The following is a 16,437-nucleotide window of genomic DNA, read 5'->3' as shown; positions in this document are numbered from 1 at the left end:
AAATGTTAATTAAGCGTGGAAATTAGTCCCAAACATAAGCTAATTATTGCTCCTACCTCGGCGACGGCGCTACCCGCAGTCAGCGGAGAAGCTAAAATAAAAGCCACCATCCTCCTCCGTAAGTCAATTTTAGAGCGGCCGAGTGGGCCGATCCGGGGCCACCAAACTGAGGTGAGACGTGGCTAGCAATTGCAAACCGCCATAGAAATCAATATCTTAAGACGTACAATATGGGATGATTACTCTGAAGCTGGAGTGAAAGCATGAGTAGATTGCAAGCAACGAAATGCATAGATAGGTTGAATTATGTACAATAGGCACAGCTCAGATGAAGCCATTTCTATGATGTTGACATGACATAACCCTTCCTCTCCTCACCTATGACCTAAGTGCATTGGCAGTTACCGGCATAGTTTTTGAGCACGAGTGTAATTCGCCATCGGACCGCAATGCATGTTGCTAGGCTGCTGCAATTACAACGAACATACGAATACTGCCTTCATTTGTAGACGTTTGTTTTTTAGGCGGTCTCTGACGTGCAAGGGGGCATACCTGTCGACAACTTGAGTTTCTCCGAATTTCAAAAACTCCCAGAATTTCAATTCCTTATGCACTGTTGTAGGTACAGCTATGTTCACAAGTTTTCGTTTCCTCCTGTTCTAAAAAGGATGATATTTGTCGATTTCGTGCGTCGCTGATAGGAGGGTGCGTTTAATAATTAGGCCCAACGCTTTTTGCATCCGCGAGTACCTTCAAAAGGGAACAACAGTTTCCATTTATTACACTATGGGACATGTGACAAAATGACCACTGGAACACGCATGAAACGGAGCTCATATTCCTAAAAATGTCTACAATCACTTCTTTTCTGACACTATTAGCAAATACCATCTCAAGTTAGGTGGTTGACAGACAGTCAATGGAGATCTGGGGAGACTGAGTGATGCCAATTCACCACTTAACTGATAATGAGGGCCGAGGGAAGAGAAACATGCAACATGCACAACTGACAACTTGACAAGTGACAAAACACTACCACTATTGCGCAGTGCACAACAAATTACAGCAGCCAGCCCAAAAAATGCTTTTGGTGGCTAATTGCCAAACAAGTCACTAATAAATGTCTTAGTTGCAGCTGAACACTGCACAATAATCACACTGTTCACACATTGAGTGAGATGCCACAGGTGGCTTGAATCACACTTTGGTTCAACTGCAAATCTGAAGTGTTGTCATGAGGTTCATGCCTCCATGATCACAGCACTTTGGTTGTGGTTGGCATAACACTTGTAGTCTGCAGAGTTCCACATGAACTGCAGACACCTCATCTGGTGGTCTTCATGTTGCTCAACTTCTTCAGGAGGCAAATGTCGACCACCCAGCGGAAGCATGGTCCTGCAGAAAAGAAAGGTAATGCATAAGGTACAAACATTATCTGCTGAAACAGCCCCTTCTGTTGGCTGTTATTAAACTTTTAACATAACATAACAACATGTATTCCATGTATATTACATTTGTTGAGGCAAAATACTGCCGGCTATTTCAAAACCAGAAAATGAAATTATATTGTGGCATAATTCACATGCTCAGCTATCAGTATCGAATAAAAATTAATTTAATATTTGGCATATTCTATATAACACATTCATAGAATATTCTACTTCACGTCACAAGGACTCACAATCTTTCTGTTGGGTGTTTGATTGACGCATTAACTAAGTTTGTCTTAGGTTTTATTATTGCAAAAAATTCATATTGCATTATTGTATCAAAATACTGCCAGCAATAACAAAACAAGAACATGAAATGTCAATGAGCAAGCTGCCTTTCCTAAAAATGGATTACTTTGAAAGGAATTTTAGTTTCTTTTAAGGAAAAGGAGAAATGATTATCAGGTAATTATCAGAAAACCACTCAACCAGCAAGTGGCTGGGTGGTTTCACAGCAAACATCAAGCCAAAACATATACTTATATTTATCTAACAATTGAGCCATTTGACTACTACAAGGATATGTGAGCAAAATAAGAATCCAATTATCCAATGTTGACTTCCTTGCAAAGTTTATGCCTTATTTTATGAAATGTGTCACTAGAATATGATACTTATCATCGAATATTATTTAATTTACGATTTATTTCGATCGGAATGCACATGGAGTCCCGCGCCATTTTCGTCGACGATGAATATGATCGTGTTTCATGAAGAGATAAGGGGTTTCAATGGTCTTTCAAAGCAATAATTTGATGCAAAAATTTGTAGGAAATAATATAAAGCTGGTTCAAATGGCCATCAACCATTTAAAACACCGAAAATACTCACAACTCCGCCCCGACGACCACGCAGCACCGCGCACGCCACACTACTGGCACAATGCCAAAACTGCTGTCACAGCGGAAATGTTTTTTTTCTCGATTGCAATTGTGGAATTATTTATTAAACAGAAGATGATCTTTCCGAAAAACCGACTGATTTCATACACAGATGCATGGAAAATAAAAAAATCCCGGTAAGTTTATTTGTATTGTTTTGTCGATTTTGACATGCTCCTAGTTTGCAGCCATATTTCGATATGTTCTACAGGGAGTTCAGAATTATTTCAGGACCAATCTTTTCCTCATTCATTTTCCCGTCGATCATGAAATTTTTAGAGCGGAACAATTAGTTTCCAGGCGGTCCGAGCGGTTTTCGTGAGAAGGGTGCAAAAATCGGCGTCATTTTTAGAGCCTCGACACCAGCTCAACAAAGGACCCTATGGGAGACGGTGAAGTAGCGGGAGCAATAAATAGAGCGCTCTAATTTTAGCTTATTTCCCTGGTGTGTCACCGACTGTTATTGTTTCGCGCTGTGCTCATGCCGAGTTCACGCGGTGACATGTGGGGGCGTGCGCGAACCAAGATACCTATAGCGCGAACGACAGAGCTCAGTTTGGTTTGAGCCGCGCGTGGGCGGCATAACCACGCTGGTTGTAACATGGCGCTGCTCTGGGACATTGTTCAGCTCATTGCTTCGCTTCTTCTGTTGGTGGTAGTGTTTTTCGTGAAATTATTGTATTTTATTTTGCATACAGCAAGTTCATGCATTTATCATTTACTGGGCCCATACATAGCTTGCATTCTTTTTTCTGCTTGCTACGTTTTCTTATTTGCGTACAAAACATTGGAGGAAAATGTGCCAGTTCTCCTTTCCATGCTGCTCATGACTCTGAAGATCATCATTTTTATTGTCCTGGTTGTTTTGAGCCTGCTCTACAACATCATCCGTTATCTTTTCAAGGTAACTTCCAACTTACTGCTTGTTTACTGTACGCATTAGCACTGGCACCCACCTCTTGAACTGTGTTGGAGGGGTTTTACTAACAATTCATCATCATGGGGCATAAATATGGAATCAACTAGATGGATTGACTTGGGTATTTTAATGTCAACTTGTACTCACATCAAAAGGCAAGTCTTGTCCCCCTTTCTGGCAAGAAAGTAAATCCATTGCCTTGGAATAAAGATTGCAAGTTTCCGAGGCTAGGTAGTTGGGCCATGGGTATATCTCCTAGCAGATAATATGTATATTTTGTTTAATGCCAGTATTATTTAATTGCAGTTTTGAAACATTTTTCATGAAATGCCCCACATTGAAAGGAAATATTAAATATGATGTTTATTAGCCTGCGCCCTGCTAGAGGGTGTTTGACCCCCCCCCCCTTGCTGTTTCTTGCAAACAGCATTTTTGTCATGCCTAATCTTGCATCTTTCCTGCACATGTTGTGAAAATTTGAGATCAAGGTCTATGAAGATCAGTTCACCATGTCATGTCAAGTGACCTCACCTCAGAAAAAGCTCAATGGTTTTGCTAGCTACACCAGTGATAGATCACTTTAACCCTCGCCCGTATTGGTGTTTTTCCAGCCGCGAACGTATAGGGGGGGGGGTCCGTTGGACCCCCCTTGCCGTTTCGCCCCTGATCGAGCTAGAGCTTCGCGGAAAAAACGAGCGTGTTGCCCGTGACGAGAGGAAGCCGATGATACCCAATTTTAAGGTCCTAGGTCATTGGTTGACCTTGCAGGTCAGGTCAATGACCCCAAAGGCGGGAAAATCGGGACCTGTTAGAACGTCGTAAAGTGTGGCTGCTATGTGGTTTTTCGGGGTGCTGATCACGAATATCATGTTAGTTTTAATTACAGATGATGTCTTCATGTATTTAGGCCAGGTCAGGTCAGGTCAACCAGTAAGGGTATTCGTAGTAGGTGGCAACCGCCTCTGACAGCTTCGTAATATGTTCGAAGGCACCAAAACTACTTCGTAAATGTTCATATGTTTGCTAAATTCGAATTCAGCTAAAAAACTGGCCTAGAAACATGTGAAACTCGAAAAAGTGAGCCGTGGTCATCAAAGGTCAATGACCTGACCTGACCTTCAGGTGACCTTGACACCCACCCTAATGCATTGGGGCAACATCATATCACATGTTTGAACGCTTGAAACCACGAAAAGACTGCTAACGCGCGGCTAATGCGAGCCGACATACGCCGAATCGCAATTCCAGCCAAACATGGTCTCGAAAACGAATCCATGACAGATGTAAAATGACGATAATAACTCAAGTTTATTGTACAAGACAAAGCTTTCGATACATAAAGTAACTTGATCACTGTCAATGAGATGTAGAATATTTGAAAATTCACAAATAACAAAAATTCACAAAACAAAAAAGAAATGCAACGACTTGCGTCGGTTTTTGTTATTTGTGAATTTTCAAATATTCTGCATCTCATTGACAGTGATCAAGATACTTTATGTATCGAAAGCTTTGTCTTGTACAATAAACTTGAGTTATTATCGTCATTTTACATGGTCTCGAAAAGTAGGTCAAAGGTCACTTGGGTCAGGGCATGAAATTTTCAGGGTAGGTGTGAAATTGATGAACGCGAGGGTACTGAAAGTTTCGTCGCGATCGGCCGCTTTTTACGCGAGTTATTCACGAAAAACCATGGGGGGGGGGGGGGTCCGTTCGACCCCCCTCCCTATACTGGCGAGGGTTAAAACTTTCAGCAATTGCAGATAAGGGCAACAGCTGCTATGTACACAACATACATCTCAGAACTCTTATATCAGTGACTATTGGTGGAACTTTGTGCCGAGCTGGGGGTGCCCAGACGCAACAAATCCACCTGAGTCAACTTACAAAGTTGACCTGAGGTCAACTCTGTGAGTTGACCTGTCAAGGTCAAATTATAGTTCATTCGACGCGTCTCGAAAAGAGGAACACGATGCTGGTAACAGTAAGATCTCTAAAGTTTTAAGTCAAAAGTTTTTGTTTAAAAAAAACGCAAAAACGTTATTTTTAGGAGTTTTTGTCCCCTCCAGGCTAAACCGTTGAACTTAAGAAAAATCTACGAGAATTTTGCAGAAAGAGCATCAACAGGCTATTGAATGCGCTGTCCTGGGCGCAGTGGCTCTATTTTTTCCAAGTTATGTGCCGTTTTGTCAAAAATTGTTCAAATATGCGAAATCTGACCTTTGATGACCTCTAGTTACCTGACCTTTGACCTGACCTTAAAGGTGGCAAGTAATTCCGTCATTATTTTAACGCTCTTTCTAACGCCTCCAACTGCGTGCCGCTAGGTGGCTCAGGAGCAGTGGGGGAGGGGGGGGGGGGTGAATTCAGATAGGTAGTTGTGGAAATCGAGGAGCCCAAACATAAAAATGACCCAGATGCCGGTTTTACCAACAGAAAAATAGTCGCTTGCCGGATTTTTTTTGGGGGGGCCTAAAGACTGCTTCACATACGGAGCCTAAACGCGATGGGCACGTAAGCGAATAGGGCTTTACCGTTTCCGCTCCGTATGTGAAGCGGTCTTTGGGCAAAATGTTCCGGCAAGCGGCTATTTTTCTGTTGGTAAAACTGGCCTCAGATTTAGCTATTATCAGCACCTACAGCAGCACATAAATAAAAACTCTGACTTATTACAGGGGCAGATCCAGACTCAATTTGAGATCGCGTGACTGGTCAAAGTCAGATCGAAAAAAAATGAGCATATTCATCGTTAGGGCTCTAGTGAACACGATGTATCACTTATGAAACATTTAGAATAACAACTTTGGCTAGAGTCTGGGCTGTTGCTGCAAAGGAATTTTGTCGTTTTTTACCTTTCAGTCCTCCCCAGTTCATTTTTCTTTACTTAGCTGTCTTTGCTTTGTTGTGCATTTGCTCTTGCGCTTGGTTGCACGGCGCGACACGGCGAATATGTACCGATTCCGCCCTCGCATTGTTCAGTTCGTTCAGCGTTGCCCCGTTCCCGAATATGTGGTGCGTGCCACCGCAGCGGGCGCGGCTGTGCTGCAGCCATCCCGGCTCCTATTAGCGGTGTCATGGAATGTGCCGCCGCTGGACATGACGGCTCGGCGCAAGATTACGTTACACTCGGCGTTCCGGGTGCTAACTATGACAAAGATGGCTACGATTATGGTCGCCTTTAGCATCTGACTCACCTTTGTTTCATTTTGTATGTTGTGCGCTCACCCTTGGCTCACCCTAGCATCCTGGGTGTTTTTATTATCAAATTGGACACGTGACACGATGGAAAATTGTGTTACCAGCCGGAGACCTTTCGTACATCCTTCAAAACTCCGTTTACTGAATGGTACTCGCGATAAAAGCATCAATAAAAGTGGCATAAAATCGAAATAAAGAACGACAGAAAGTCGTTTGCCTTCCCGTTTTTCTCAGCCATTGCGGGCCAATGGGCTAGTGGGCGTCGGTTGGGTAATAAGGTCTATGCCTAGGCCCACATTTTTATGTTTGTGAGACATTGCAAGCTTGACGTTTTTGCTGCACTGCATGGCCTACAAGAGCCATGACAGCTAAGCAGTTATTGTTGGCTGCTGCATTCGCATGCAACACCGGATATCTCGATGATACATCCTGAACATGAATGCTCTATCGGCATTGTCAGCCTGCCATTTTGGTAATAAGTGCCGTGTCAATGGAATCTCGTCTCTGGGACATCATATAACCACAGCTCAGTGACCACCCGAGACGGGATTTTGGGTGTTATGCTGTGGTTCGGGTGCAGACTATATATTGTTCGGTGGCGCTGCATGGGGGCGTCGTGAAATTACTGATCACGTCGCAAAGTCGCTGATAGCGTCACAAAGTCGCTGGCTGTGGTGGAGCGCATTGCTCGCCATGCCCCTTCCTTTCTTCCCCATGCGTCAGGCGGGCAGGATGAGGTATAGATAGCACAGCTGAGTCGGCGGGGTGGAGGGGGGAGGGGAGGTTTGCAACGGCCGGAGCGGGGCTCCTTCAGTAGCGCTCGGACCGCCGCCGCGTGAAGCTGTGTGCCTGCCTCTGCTCTCTGTGTATTGTGTAAGTGTGACGCCGCTCCTCTGTCCGCAGTGGGGCGGCACGCTGATCCGACTGCTGCCCGCGTGTGTCTGTGTCTGTCTGCCTCTCTGTCTGTTTGTTTCTGTGTTAGCTCTGACGCCGCGCCTGTGTCCGCAGTGGGGCGGCACGCTGATCCGACTGCTGCCCGCCTGGAAGGTCTCGCCGCGGGTACGTCCCAGGCCGGCCCTGTGGTGTCCGCCGGCCAGCTACACCCAGCCGACGCCACTGCGTACCGGCGTGTTCGAACAGTACCTGCGCAACTCCTGTGGTGACGAGCTGGCCGGTGAGTGGGGACGCCGACCCTGGAGACGGGCCTGAGGCGCCTGTGGAGCGGTGGAAGGGCTGGGAGGCAGACGGAGGGTGACACTGGAATAGCCCAGCCATATAACATCTACACATAGTTCGTCTTGTTGAATTTTGTTTTTTTGTGCCTTGTTTGAAAATTATAACTACGCATGCGCTAGCATTTATACGCTCGATTGTTATACGCTACATCAGAAGCTAAATATAAATGCAGTTCGGTTTCAAGCCCAGTTAACTGTCAGCTCGAGTTCGACCTATGATTAAGATTATCCGTGCCGAGCGCGCATTGGGAAGTACCAGCCCCACTTACCCTTACCAGCACTTGCACCTGCCCACACTAAGCCCATTGCACCTTTGCCAATGACTTCTAGCCACAGCTACCTACTCGTACACCTACCCCAAGCTCCACTCGCGCCTAGCCACAGTTATCCACACCATAGACCTCTGTATACAGAGGTCTATGCCCACACCTACCCCAAGCTTCACTTGCGCCTAGCCCCACTAACCCACACTCACGCCCGCCCGCCCTCACCTGACCGACCGGCAGACGTGTGCGGCGTGCCACCGCAGCGACTGGTCTGGTGGAAATCGACGCGGCCGAACGGTGCCATCACGTTGCCCCCGATGGAGGAGTTCTCGGCGCTCTCCGTCGTGTTTGACTACCTGATGGACCTGGCCGGAGACGTGGTGGATGAGGGCGCGGGCGCCCGGACCGACGGCGCCAAGGCCCGGACGGCGCCCAAAGGCGTCTGGAAGGCGGCTGCCAACCTAGAGGGAATCGCCACCGCCACCACCACCGAGAAAAAGAAACGGAAAAAGAAAAAGAAGGGGGATAAGTCTACCTCGGATGAGTCGGCCAAGGATGATGAGAAACCTGAAGTGGATAAGGATAAGACGGCAGCAGCCAAAACCGGTCCAGATAAGGCAGGAGCGAACAAGGCAGGAGCCAAACCGAGTGAGTTGTTGGAATGGCGAGTAGGTAGTACAAACGACTCATTCAGCGATAAAGTATATTATCACAAATCAGAAACCGTAGCAATAAAGCAATTATGTATCAGATGTGTTAGAACAGCCGTCTTTACAGTTTTACACTGCCGTCTATGACTGTACTGCTCTGGCCTGATGCCTGATGTGCCCTCTGACCTGACCGTCGCGCCGGCCGCAGAGGCGCCGGTGCTGGAGCCGCCGCCGGCTGTGGTGCTGGCGCCGCCGACCTTCCCGCCGCTGCCGCGACCCGTGGTGGACGCCACGCTCGACTGGCACGAGTATGTGACGGCCGTGGTGGGCACCAAGCGGCTGGTGCACAACCAGGTGCGCGGCGGAGAACTGCAGCTCGCCTGGGCCACCTACATCATGAAAGACTCGCACGAGAGCGAGTTGGGACACGTCAGTATTGACCTGCGCGACAAGGTGAAGGTGAGGAGCGGGACGGGCTACGAACGGTCTGGTGATGTGGGGGGGGGGGAGGGGAGCTGGGAGCTTTCGGTATTTTGTTGCTAAAGTTCATGGTAACGAAGCTTACGTCGCATAACGACGTCTGCTGCTCGCTTCTTACACAAGGCATTCGCTTCTTTCTTTTTTCTCTATTTATTAGAGCGGATTTTTTCTCTAATCGATTTTCCGTGTCAAATGAGAATTATGTATTTCCAAACTGCCATTCTAGAGATAAAATCAAATCCATCCTTCCAATTTATCATAGTATACATATATATGAACCTAACGACACGGCCGGTTCCAGAGTCAACTGACGAAGATGGTCAATTATTTGAAAAGTGCGAGGAAGGCGCTGGCTGTCAAGGGCAACAGCAGCACGATCGCTCTGCGGCGGGAGCGGGACGAGCTGACCGCCCGCATCAACACCTGCAACACCGTGAGTAGGACAGCCGCAGAATCCCGTCTCACCCCTACTTCGGGTGTGTTGGCGCCTGGTGTGATGTTAAATGTGTATTAGTTCTCGATTTTAGCATGTCTGTTTCGTTCACTGATGATATTTATAAGGATTTGCTGGGAAGACCACATATAAAATGTGTTTCCCTTTCAAGTTTTTTTTTTTTTTTTTTGCTGTAATAAAGACTGGAAGTAAACACTTAGCAAAAACAAGCGAGTCCTAAACATGTAGCGAAACGCGAGAACAACAGGTCATCCCACCTTTGGCTGGTCCACCGCTGCTGCTACCGCCGTGTCGCACTCCGCTGACGTTCGCTGAGACCCCGCTGCCTCTGAGACCCAGTCCGCGTGCGTCTGCCGCAGCTGCTGTCTGCCGTACTGACGCTACGGTACAACCCCGGCCCGGACCCGGTCGCCGACCTGATCCGAATCCGAGACTCCACCAAACACGAGCTGCAGGACCTGCTGCGCATCTGCCCGCTCGTCTACCAGTACTCGGTGGCAGAGCACGTGTTTGGCTACTCGCGCATTGTCTATGTGGACCTGTCGCGCATCCGGTATCTGATGCGGAAGGTGGGTGCCGACAGGTCGCTCTGTTGAGGCGGGAAATACCTGTGCTCGACGTACAATGTACATTTTTGAGGAGGATACCATCCACCTGTGGCAACGCAGTTGCTGTTTGTTAAGCCAAACGTGCATGGATGTTGTCGACTATCGGCATTGCTGTGGTCACGGCTTTTCAGCCTGTCAGTCGTTCATTCATTCTGCCAGGCTGTTCATCTGTTTTGTATATTTGCTATTTAATATGATAGCTGCACAAGTGACACCTTGTCAAACTCTTGTCCACGGCCGCTGTTGGCCGTGTTTTGGACACAATGTGACTGTATTCACCGACTCTCGGCACCTTTTACACTGACTGCGCTGCCGTCTTTGCATGCAGGGTCTGGCTCTGGTAGGCTCCGCGCCGCCCAAGACCCAGGACGAGGCGAGCACGATGACGATGCTGGCCCTCGAGTGGTTTCCCGAGCTGATGATGCTGTCCAAAGAGTTGTTAGCCCACCTGGTGCGGCAGACAATGCCGGGCACTGTGATCGGCAGGCGCGTCAGAGACCGTGGAGCTTACACGTTCAACGATGACGCCAAAGTGCTGCACGCCAAGCTCGCCGACCCAGGTGGGGACTGGCGCAGACTGAGCGGACCGGGAGCGGGAGCGGTAGCTCGGCCGGACTGGTGGTGCATGGTGCAGGGATGGGCTAGGTAAACAGCTTCACTGATGTGTCTCTAGGGTTGGGCAGGGCTGAGCAGGCGTATTGCCGGTCACGTCCCGCGCCAGAATCGAGTTTCCACCGGGTGGCTGTGGCGTGAGCTGCGCCGAATTGGCTGCTGTCTGTGTCACTGTTTCACCCGTGTCGACAGCACGATGAAATCATGGATTACCGAAAACAGCCAGTGTTCCGCGTTGCCCACTGCCTTCTCACCTAGCTCAACTCCGCCGCTCACATTCCGTTCTACTCTTTCGTCTACAGTGACGTTCGCCGCCATGAAGCGTGTGTTCGGAGAGATCCGAGATCTGACCTCCGGGAAGGACGGGGTGCTGCCGCCGCGGCCCGTGCAACTGAGGCCGCAGACCGGCCAGAGTGTCGTCGATGTCTACTGGGCTCGGCTGGGCGCCGTGAGTGTAGAAAAGGGTCGGAGGGGCGTTTACAGGGGGCTGCTGGGGGCAGTGGTTGAGCCCCTGGGCGGAGGGACGTCCACTAAGGCCTAAGGGTCGCTAGAGGAGGAATGATGTGAGACTCAGGCCGGGAAACGTCTATGGGGACGGCCCAGGGCGGAGTGACATCTTTTGGTGGTGGAAGGTTCGGCCGGGGGAGTATGTCCACGGGGCTTGTAGTGATCCGTTCGGTAGCTGGGGTAGGCTGGTGCGGAATGCACGGGGATGGGCGACCGGGGTCGATGAACGCGCTGCCGGGCAACTGAGGTAACGAATAGGGTGGGGCGTGACGGCATTGTGCCGTGACAAATCACTATACTGCGTGTTTCAGTGTCATAAAAGCGGTCTGCATGATTCATCGAATTAAAGTCACGATTGTGTCGGATGTCAAATATTTTAGCGAGGTCGGTGTTGGATATGTATTTTTTTTAAGCTGACGTAGTTTAATGTTAGACATCGAATCACATTAAGTGTTACCCCGAACATTACAACAATGGATTAATAATTTTCAAAGACATTTCAAGTTGCGTCAGTGTTGGGCCGCTCGCTGTGTCAGCTGGAGGTGTGAGCTGTCTGTGCCGCACTGTCTCTTTGACCCAGTGCTCTGTGTGGCTGGTGTTCCTCCCCAGATGTTGTACGTCACAGACCTGCTCAGCGTCATTCCCGTCTCGGCCGCGGCCAATGCGTACACGCTGGCGTTCAAGTTCAGCTCTCTGGACATACTCTTCGACTCGATGATCGAACTACAACTGGCCCGTGAGTATCTCGGTGCATTCAACCTTCAACGAATAAACCTCCCATCGTGGCCTGTCTATTGAAAACGCTAGCAAATGTGAGTAACAAATATGCTTAGCAAAAAACAACAAAAAGTTATGTGACCAGAAGTTATGCTTAGAAAAAAAAGACAGAGCACGCATGCCAGAAACAACAGTAAAATGTAGGAAAAGTCAACTTCGTTTATAAACCACTAGACGCTTAACTCAGGACACATTTCTGGTTACGATAGGCCTATTTAATGAATCAGCTAAAGTATAGTAACAGACCTACCCAGTGGACCCCCGTCCAGACGTGTCCCCCAATGTCGTTCCCTGACGGGTCGTTTTTCTGCAGAGTGGCGCTGGCTGTACCCACGAGCGGAGCTGGAGCTGCCGCGGCGCCCGGCATTCAGCCGAGCTGCCAGCAGCCAGCTACTCAACGACTGTCTGAACCACGTGGACCTGGTGATGATGGGCACGCAGCGCCGGCTCGCCGCCCTCTACCAGAGTGAGTTCGGCCCTCTACTAAATAGTCCCTCTACCAGATAGAGTAAAGTCTCTCTGCCAGAGTGAGTTTGTCCCTATGCCAGAGTGAGTTTATTCGTCAACTAGAGTGAGTTAACTAGTTCCTCTGCCAGAGTGAGTTTATCCCTCTACCAGAGTGAGTACTGAGTAGTCCCCCTACCAGAGTCAGTCCCTCTACTAAAGTCAGTTTGTCCCTCTACCAGAGTGATTTTGTCGCTCTACCGGGAGTCAGTTCTACCAGGGATCGGTTTCTCTACCACAGTGAATCAGTCCATGTGCCGAAGTAAGTATGACATCTGAAAATCTTTCTGTTTCGCAGGGTTTAAAAACTGCAACTTTGGCAAAGGCGAGGGCAAGGGTGACATGCTGTATACCCACTGTCATTTCCCCGATGACACGTGCGACGTGAACGCCCACCAAAACCCGATGCACTGCGCCGACTGTCTGCGACACGCCCGCGACATGGCCAACCGGCGACTCGTGGTGAGACAGGTTGATCTGTGAACCGGGCGCTAGTTCAGTGGCGACCGGAGGGTTAGAAGCGACGCGCTGGTGTGTGCAAGAAATTTTCCGTCTCCATCTGGGTGCCGGAATGTCTTAATGAGTGGGTTGTGATTTTTTTGTAAATGGTAATGGTAATATTTATTTTTTTTTCGAACTACTCCGCCACCCATGATCAGGTGACCAGGAGTGCCGCCGCCCTCAAACCCAGCGACTAGCAGAACCTTACGTTAACACCAGATAAAATAAACTGATAAGTCGCGGCACTCCCTGCTAAGAAAGGAAATAAAACTAAAAAAGCAAATGAGAGAAGGGGTAGCGGGTTTAGGCGGAGACAAGAACAGAATGCGAAAGTAGCCACTGCTGAAACCAGACAGATGACTGTTCTCTACTACGATACCGAAAGCAACATTCACTCAGAAGGGCATGCATTCATCTAGAGTAGAAAAAACAATCGCTCATTCACACGTCATGCAAACATACGTGGGGAATCGCTCTGGTCAAAAATTCGGCCGGTCAATGCTGAGGGCAGAAAAGCCTTTCCAGCTAAGCGAAGCTTGTTGCTGGTCAGGCTCCTTGCTCCAGCGCCAGAGATTATTCATGGTGACGATGATGAAAATAATTTCGATGAAACGTGATTTACTTGCAATTAGTGCAGTTTTGAGGCAAGTACATTTGAAATTAAGTTGCAATGAAAGGATAGCGAGAATTCCAGAGGAAATTCTCGAAAAAGCTTACATATTTTGTATGATGTATGCTTTGACGTATCTTTTTAGCTGAGATTTAGATATCTGATTAATGGTTGTTATAGAGAATTGGGATGCAACGACATTATTCCAGACACGCGGTCCTATCCATGATGCTATTTGTGCACGATAACGTTTTGCCGAGAAGGGTTCGTGAAAATGTTGTCTATTTCTTGTTCTTATATTATCCTGATCTACTGTAGTAAACAATTGGTTAAGTTGCGATGGTAAATGTGAAGCGAATTTTCGATACATGAACATGATAAGTTGTTGTCTAGCTAGTGCGTTTACTTTAAGAACATTGAGCTTACGAAATATGGGCATAGTATGTGCAAGACGATGTTCATTTACTATAATTCGAACTGCTCGTTTTTGTAATACTTCGATTTTGTGGAGATAAGTTGGATATGTGAAACCCCAGATTAGGCAGCAATAGTTTAAGTAAGGAAGAATCAGTGAGTTGTAGAGCAAGAGTAATGATTTTTCAGGAAGAAAGTACTTCGCTCTACTCAAGATTCCAATATTTCTACTGATAATGATTGCTATGTTATCGATGTGGTATTTCCACTTCAAGGCAGGGTCAATAGTGATGCCTAGATATTTTACTTTTTCTGCTATTTCAATTCTTTCACCATGTATCATAATGTTCAAATTAATGATATTACCCATTTGGTTGTATACTTGGTAAATGGTTTTTTGTACGTTGAGTGTGAGTTTGTTTGCTTGAAGCCAAATGGATACAGCTTCAAGTTCTTTATTCATATTTTCTTGTAGTTCCTGTGTATTTTCACCTTCAAAAAGTAAGGCTGTGTCATCAGCATATAGAAGGCATTCTGATTTTTTGCATACATTTTTTAAGTCATTTATGTATATAAGGAAGAGTAAGGGGCCTAGGATAGAGCCTTGGGGCACTCCTAGCTTAATACTTTGAAAAGAGGATCTAGTACTTTTAAATTTTACACATTGTTGTCTGTTTGTGAGATATGATTTGATAAAGCGAAGAGCACAACCAGTAAATCCGTATTTACGACATTTGCTGATGAGTATGTTGTGGTTCACTGTATCAAATGCTTTTCTAAGGTCAATGAATACCGCTGAGGACATTTTCCCATTTTCCATGCTTTTTGTTATTCGTTCTTGCAGGAGTACTATAGGCATGTATGTTGATAAGGATTTTTGAAAGCCAAATTGATCCTTACATAATATGTCATTCTGTATGAGGTATGCATTGATTCTCTGGTGTACAATCTTTTCTAGAAGTTTGGAAAGATAGGGAAGGATACTAATAGGTCTATAGTTGCTAAATATATTTTTATTTCCAGATTTGTATAATGGCTTCACCACAGCCATCTTCATACTTTCAGGAAATGTTCCAGTACTCAACGATATGTTTATTAAATGAACCAATTGACTGAGTATTGCTGAATATGTATTTTTGAGTATTTTTGAATTGATGTTGTCAATACCAGCACCAACATTTTTCATATTTCTTATCATGGACTCTAATTCTGCAGAATTTGTTGGGTGAAAATGATCAAATGTGTTTTCACTGGAAGTGACACTATCCAGGGGATCAGTTCTGGTATTTGGGATTTCTTTTTCTAGCTTCTCACCAATTGATATGAAAAAATTGTTAAATAAATGAGCTACTTGCTTGGTGTCTTCAATGAGATTTCCATGCGCATCACTGAAAGCAGATGCTTCAGATTTTCTAGGATTCTTATTTATACAACTGTTGAGTATTTCCCACATTTTCTTTGAATTTGTCTTATGAAGCAATAATTGTTCCTGAAAGTACTTTTTCTTCGCTTCCCTTATCAAGCCATTGAGGCAGTTTCTATGTCTTTGATAGGCAAGTTTGTTTCTATTTGTAGGATTCTTTGTTTTTTCTCTATATAGAGTGCTACGGGTATTTATTGAGGTGAGAATTGCTGAAGATATCCAAGGTTTTATGGCTGTTGTTTTCCTAAAATGTATAATCGTGAAGTGCATGTGTTCCTCTACCAGAGTGAATACCTTCTACCAGAGTAAGTTAGTCCTACTACCAGAGTAACTTTTATTTTTTTAGTCCTAGTTTAACTTTTAGTCCTAACTAGAGTTAGTCTCCGTGCAGGAGCCCAACTTGAGTGTCGTTTAGTTCATAATGTTGTATTTCAACTGGTTGATTCAACGTCAACAACATCCATGACGTGGCCGTTTTCGCCAGCATTTTCGTGAGTGACACTCTTCGTGGGTGTCCCACGATAGTGTGTCTGTGCCTCGGAGTGACGGAATGTGTCTGCGCTTCTGTCAGCCGGCATTGACACTGCGATTTGGTTAGTCGACAGTGCGTTGTCGCGCTGTGTGACACTCGTGGTTCCCCGTGTGTGATTCTCGTTGTTACACTACGGTTCTCTGTCATTGAATCTGCGGTTCTGTGTTGACACTGCGGTTCTCCGTTTGTAACCCCGTGTCTCTCCGTGGGTGACTCTGTGGTTCCGTCTATTGTCAGTGCGGCGTCACACACCTGATTCGCGCCACGCTGTGGAGCGGCTGCGACCTCGGTAAGGTGTTTGATAGCCTGCACATCATGCCCTGCTTCCTGGTGGCAGTCCAGGACTTTAAAGCCAGCCCGAGCAAGGTGAGCCGAC

The 16,437-nt window shown here is 46.8% G+C and overlaps 1 protein-coding gene across 2 annotated transcripts in view; it reads left to right on the top strand.

Annotated features, from left to right (window-relative positions):
- Positions 1 to 16,437, top strand: part of LOC122366277 — a 41,320-nt gene that overhangs the window by 9,298 nt on the left and 15,585 nt on the right. Inside the window, exons 1-12 of one of the 2 annotated variants that reach the window (XM_043338475.1) lie at positions 2,830 to 3,275; positions 7,497 to 7,662; positions 8,230 to 8,637; positions 8,848 to 9,098; positions 9,421 to 9,552; positions 9,933 to 10,142; positions 10,510 to 10,741; positions 11,096 to 11,241; positions 11,910 to 12,036; positions 12,391 to 12,543; positions 12,880 to 13,043; positions 16,299 to 16,427. In XM_043338475.1, coding sequence (XP_043194410.1) covers positions 2,973 to 3,275; positions 7,497 to 7,662; positions 8,230 to 8,637; positions 8,848 to 9,098; positions 9,421 to 9,552; positions 9,933 to 10,142; positions 10,510 to 10,741; positions 11,096 to 11,241; positions 11,910 to 12,036; positions 12,391 to 12,543; positions 12,880 to 13,043; positions 16,299 to 16,427 — 2,421 coding nt within the window. In that variant the 5' untranslated portion in view covers positions 2,830 to 2,972. Of the gene's footprint in view, positions 1 to 2,829; positions 3,276 to 7,496; positions 7,663 to 8,229; positions 8,638 to 8,847; positions 9,099 to 9,420; positions 9,553 to 9,932; positions 10,143 to 10,509; positions 10,742 to 11,095; positions 11,242 to 11,909; positions 12,037 to 12,390; positions 12,544 to 12,879; positions 13,044 to 16,298; positions 16,428 to 16,437 lie in introns of those variants that run through there. The other variant, XM_043338384.1, reaches the window with a different exon arrangement.

This window comes from Amphibalanus amphitrite, unplaced genomic scaffold (assembly GCF_019059575.1).
Source record: "Amphibalanus amphitrite isolate SeventyFive unplaced genomic scaffold, NRLGWU_Aamphi_draft 000003F_arrow, whole genome shotgun sequence".
Classification (NCBI taxonomy): domain Eukaryota; kingdom Metazoa; phylum Arthropoda; class Thecostraca; order Balanomorpha; family Balanidae; genus Amphibalanus; species Amphibalanus amphitrite.
This window is presented reverse-complemented; position numbering and strand designations above follow the sequence as displayed.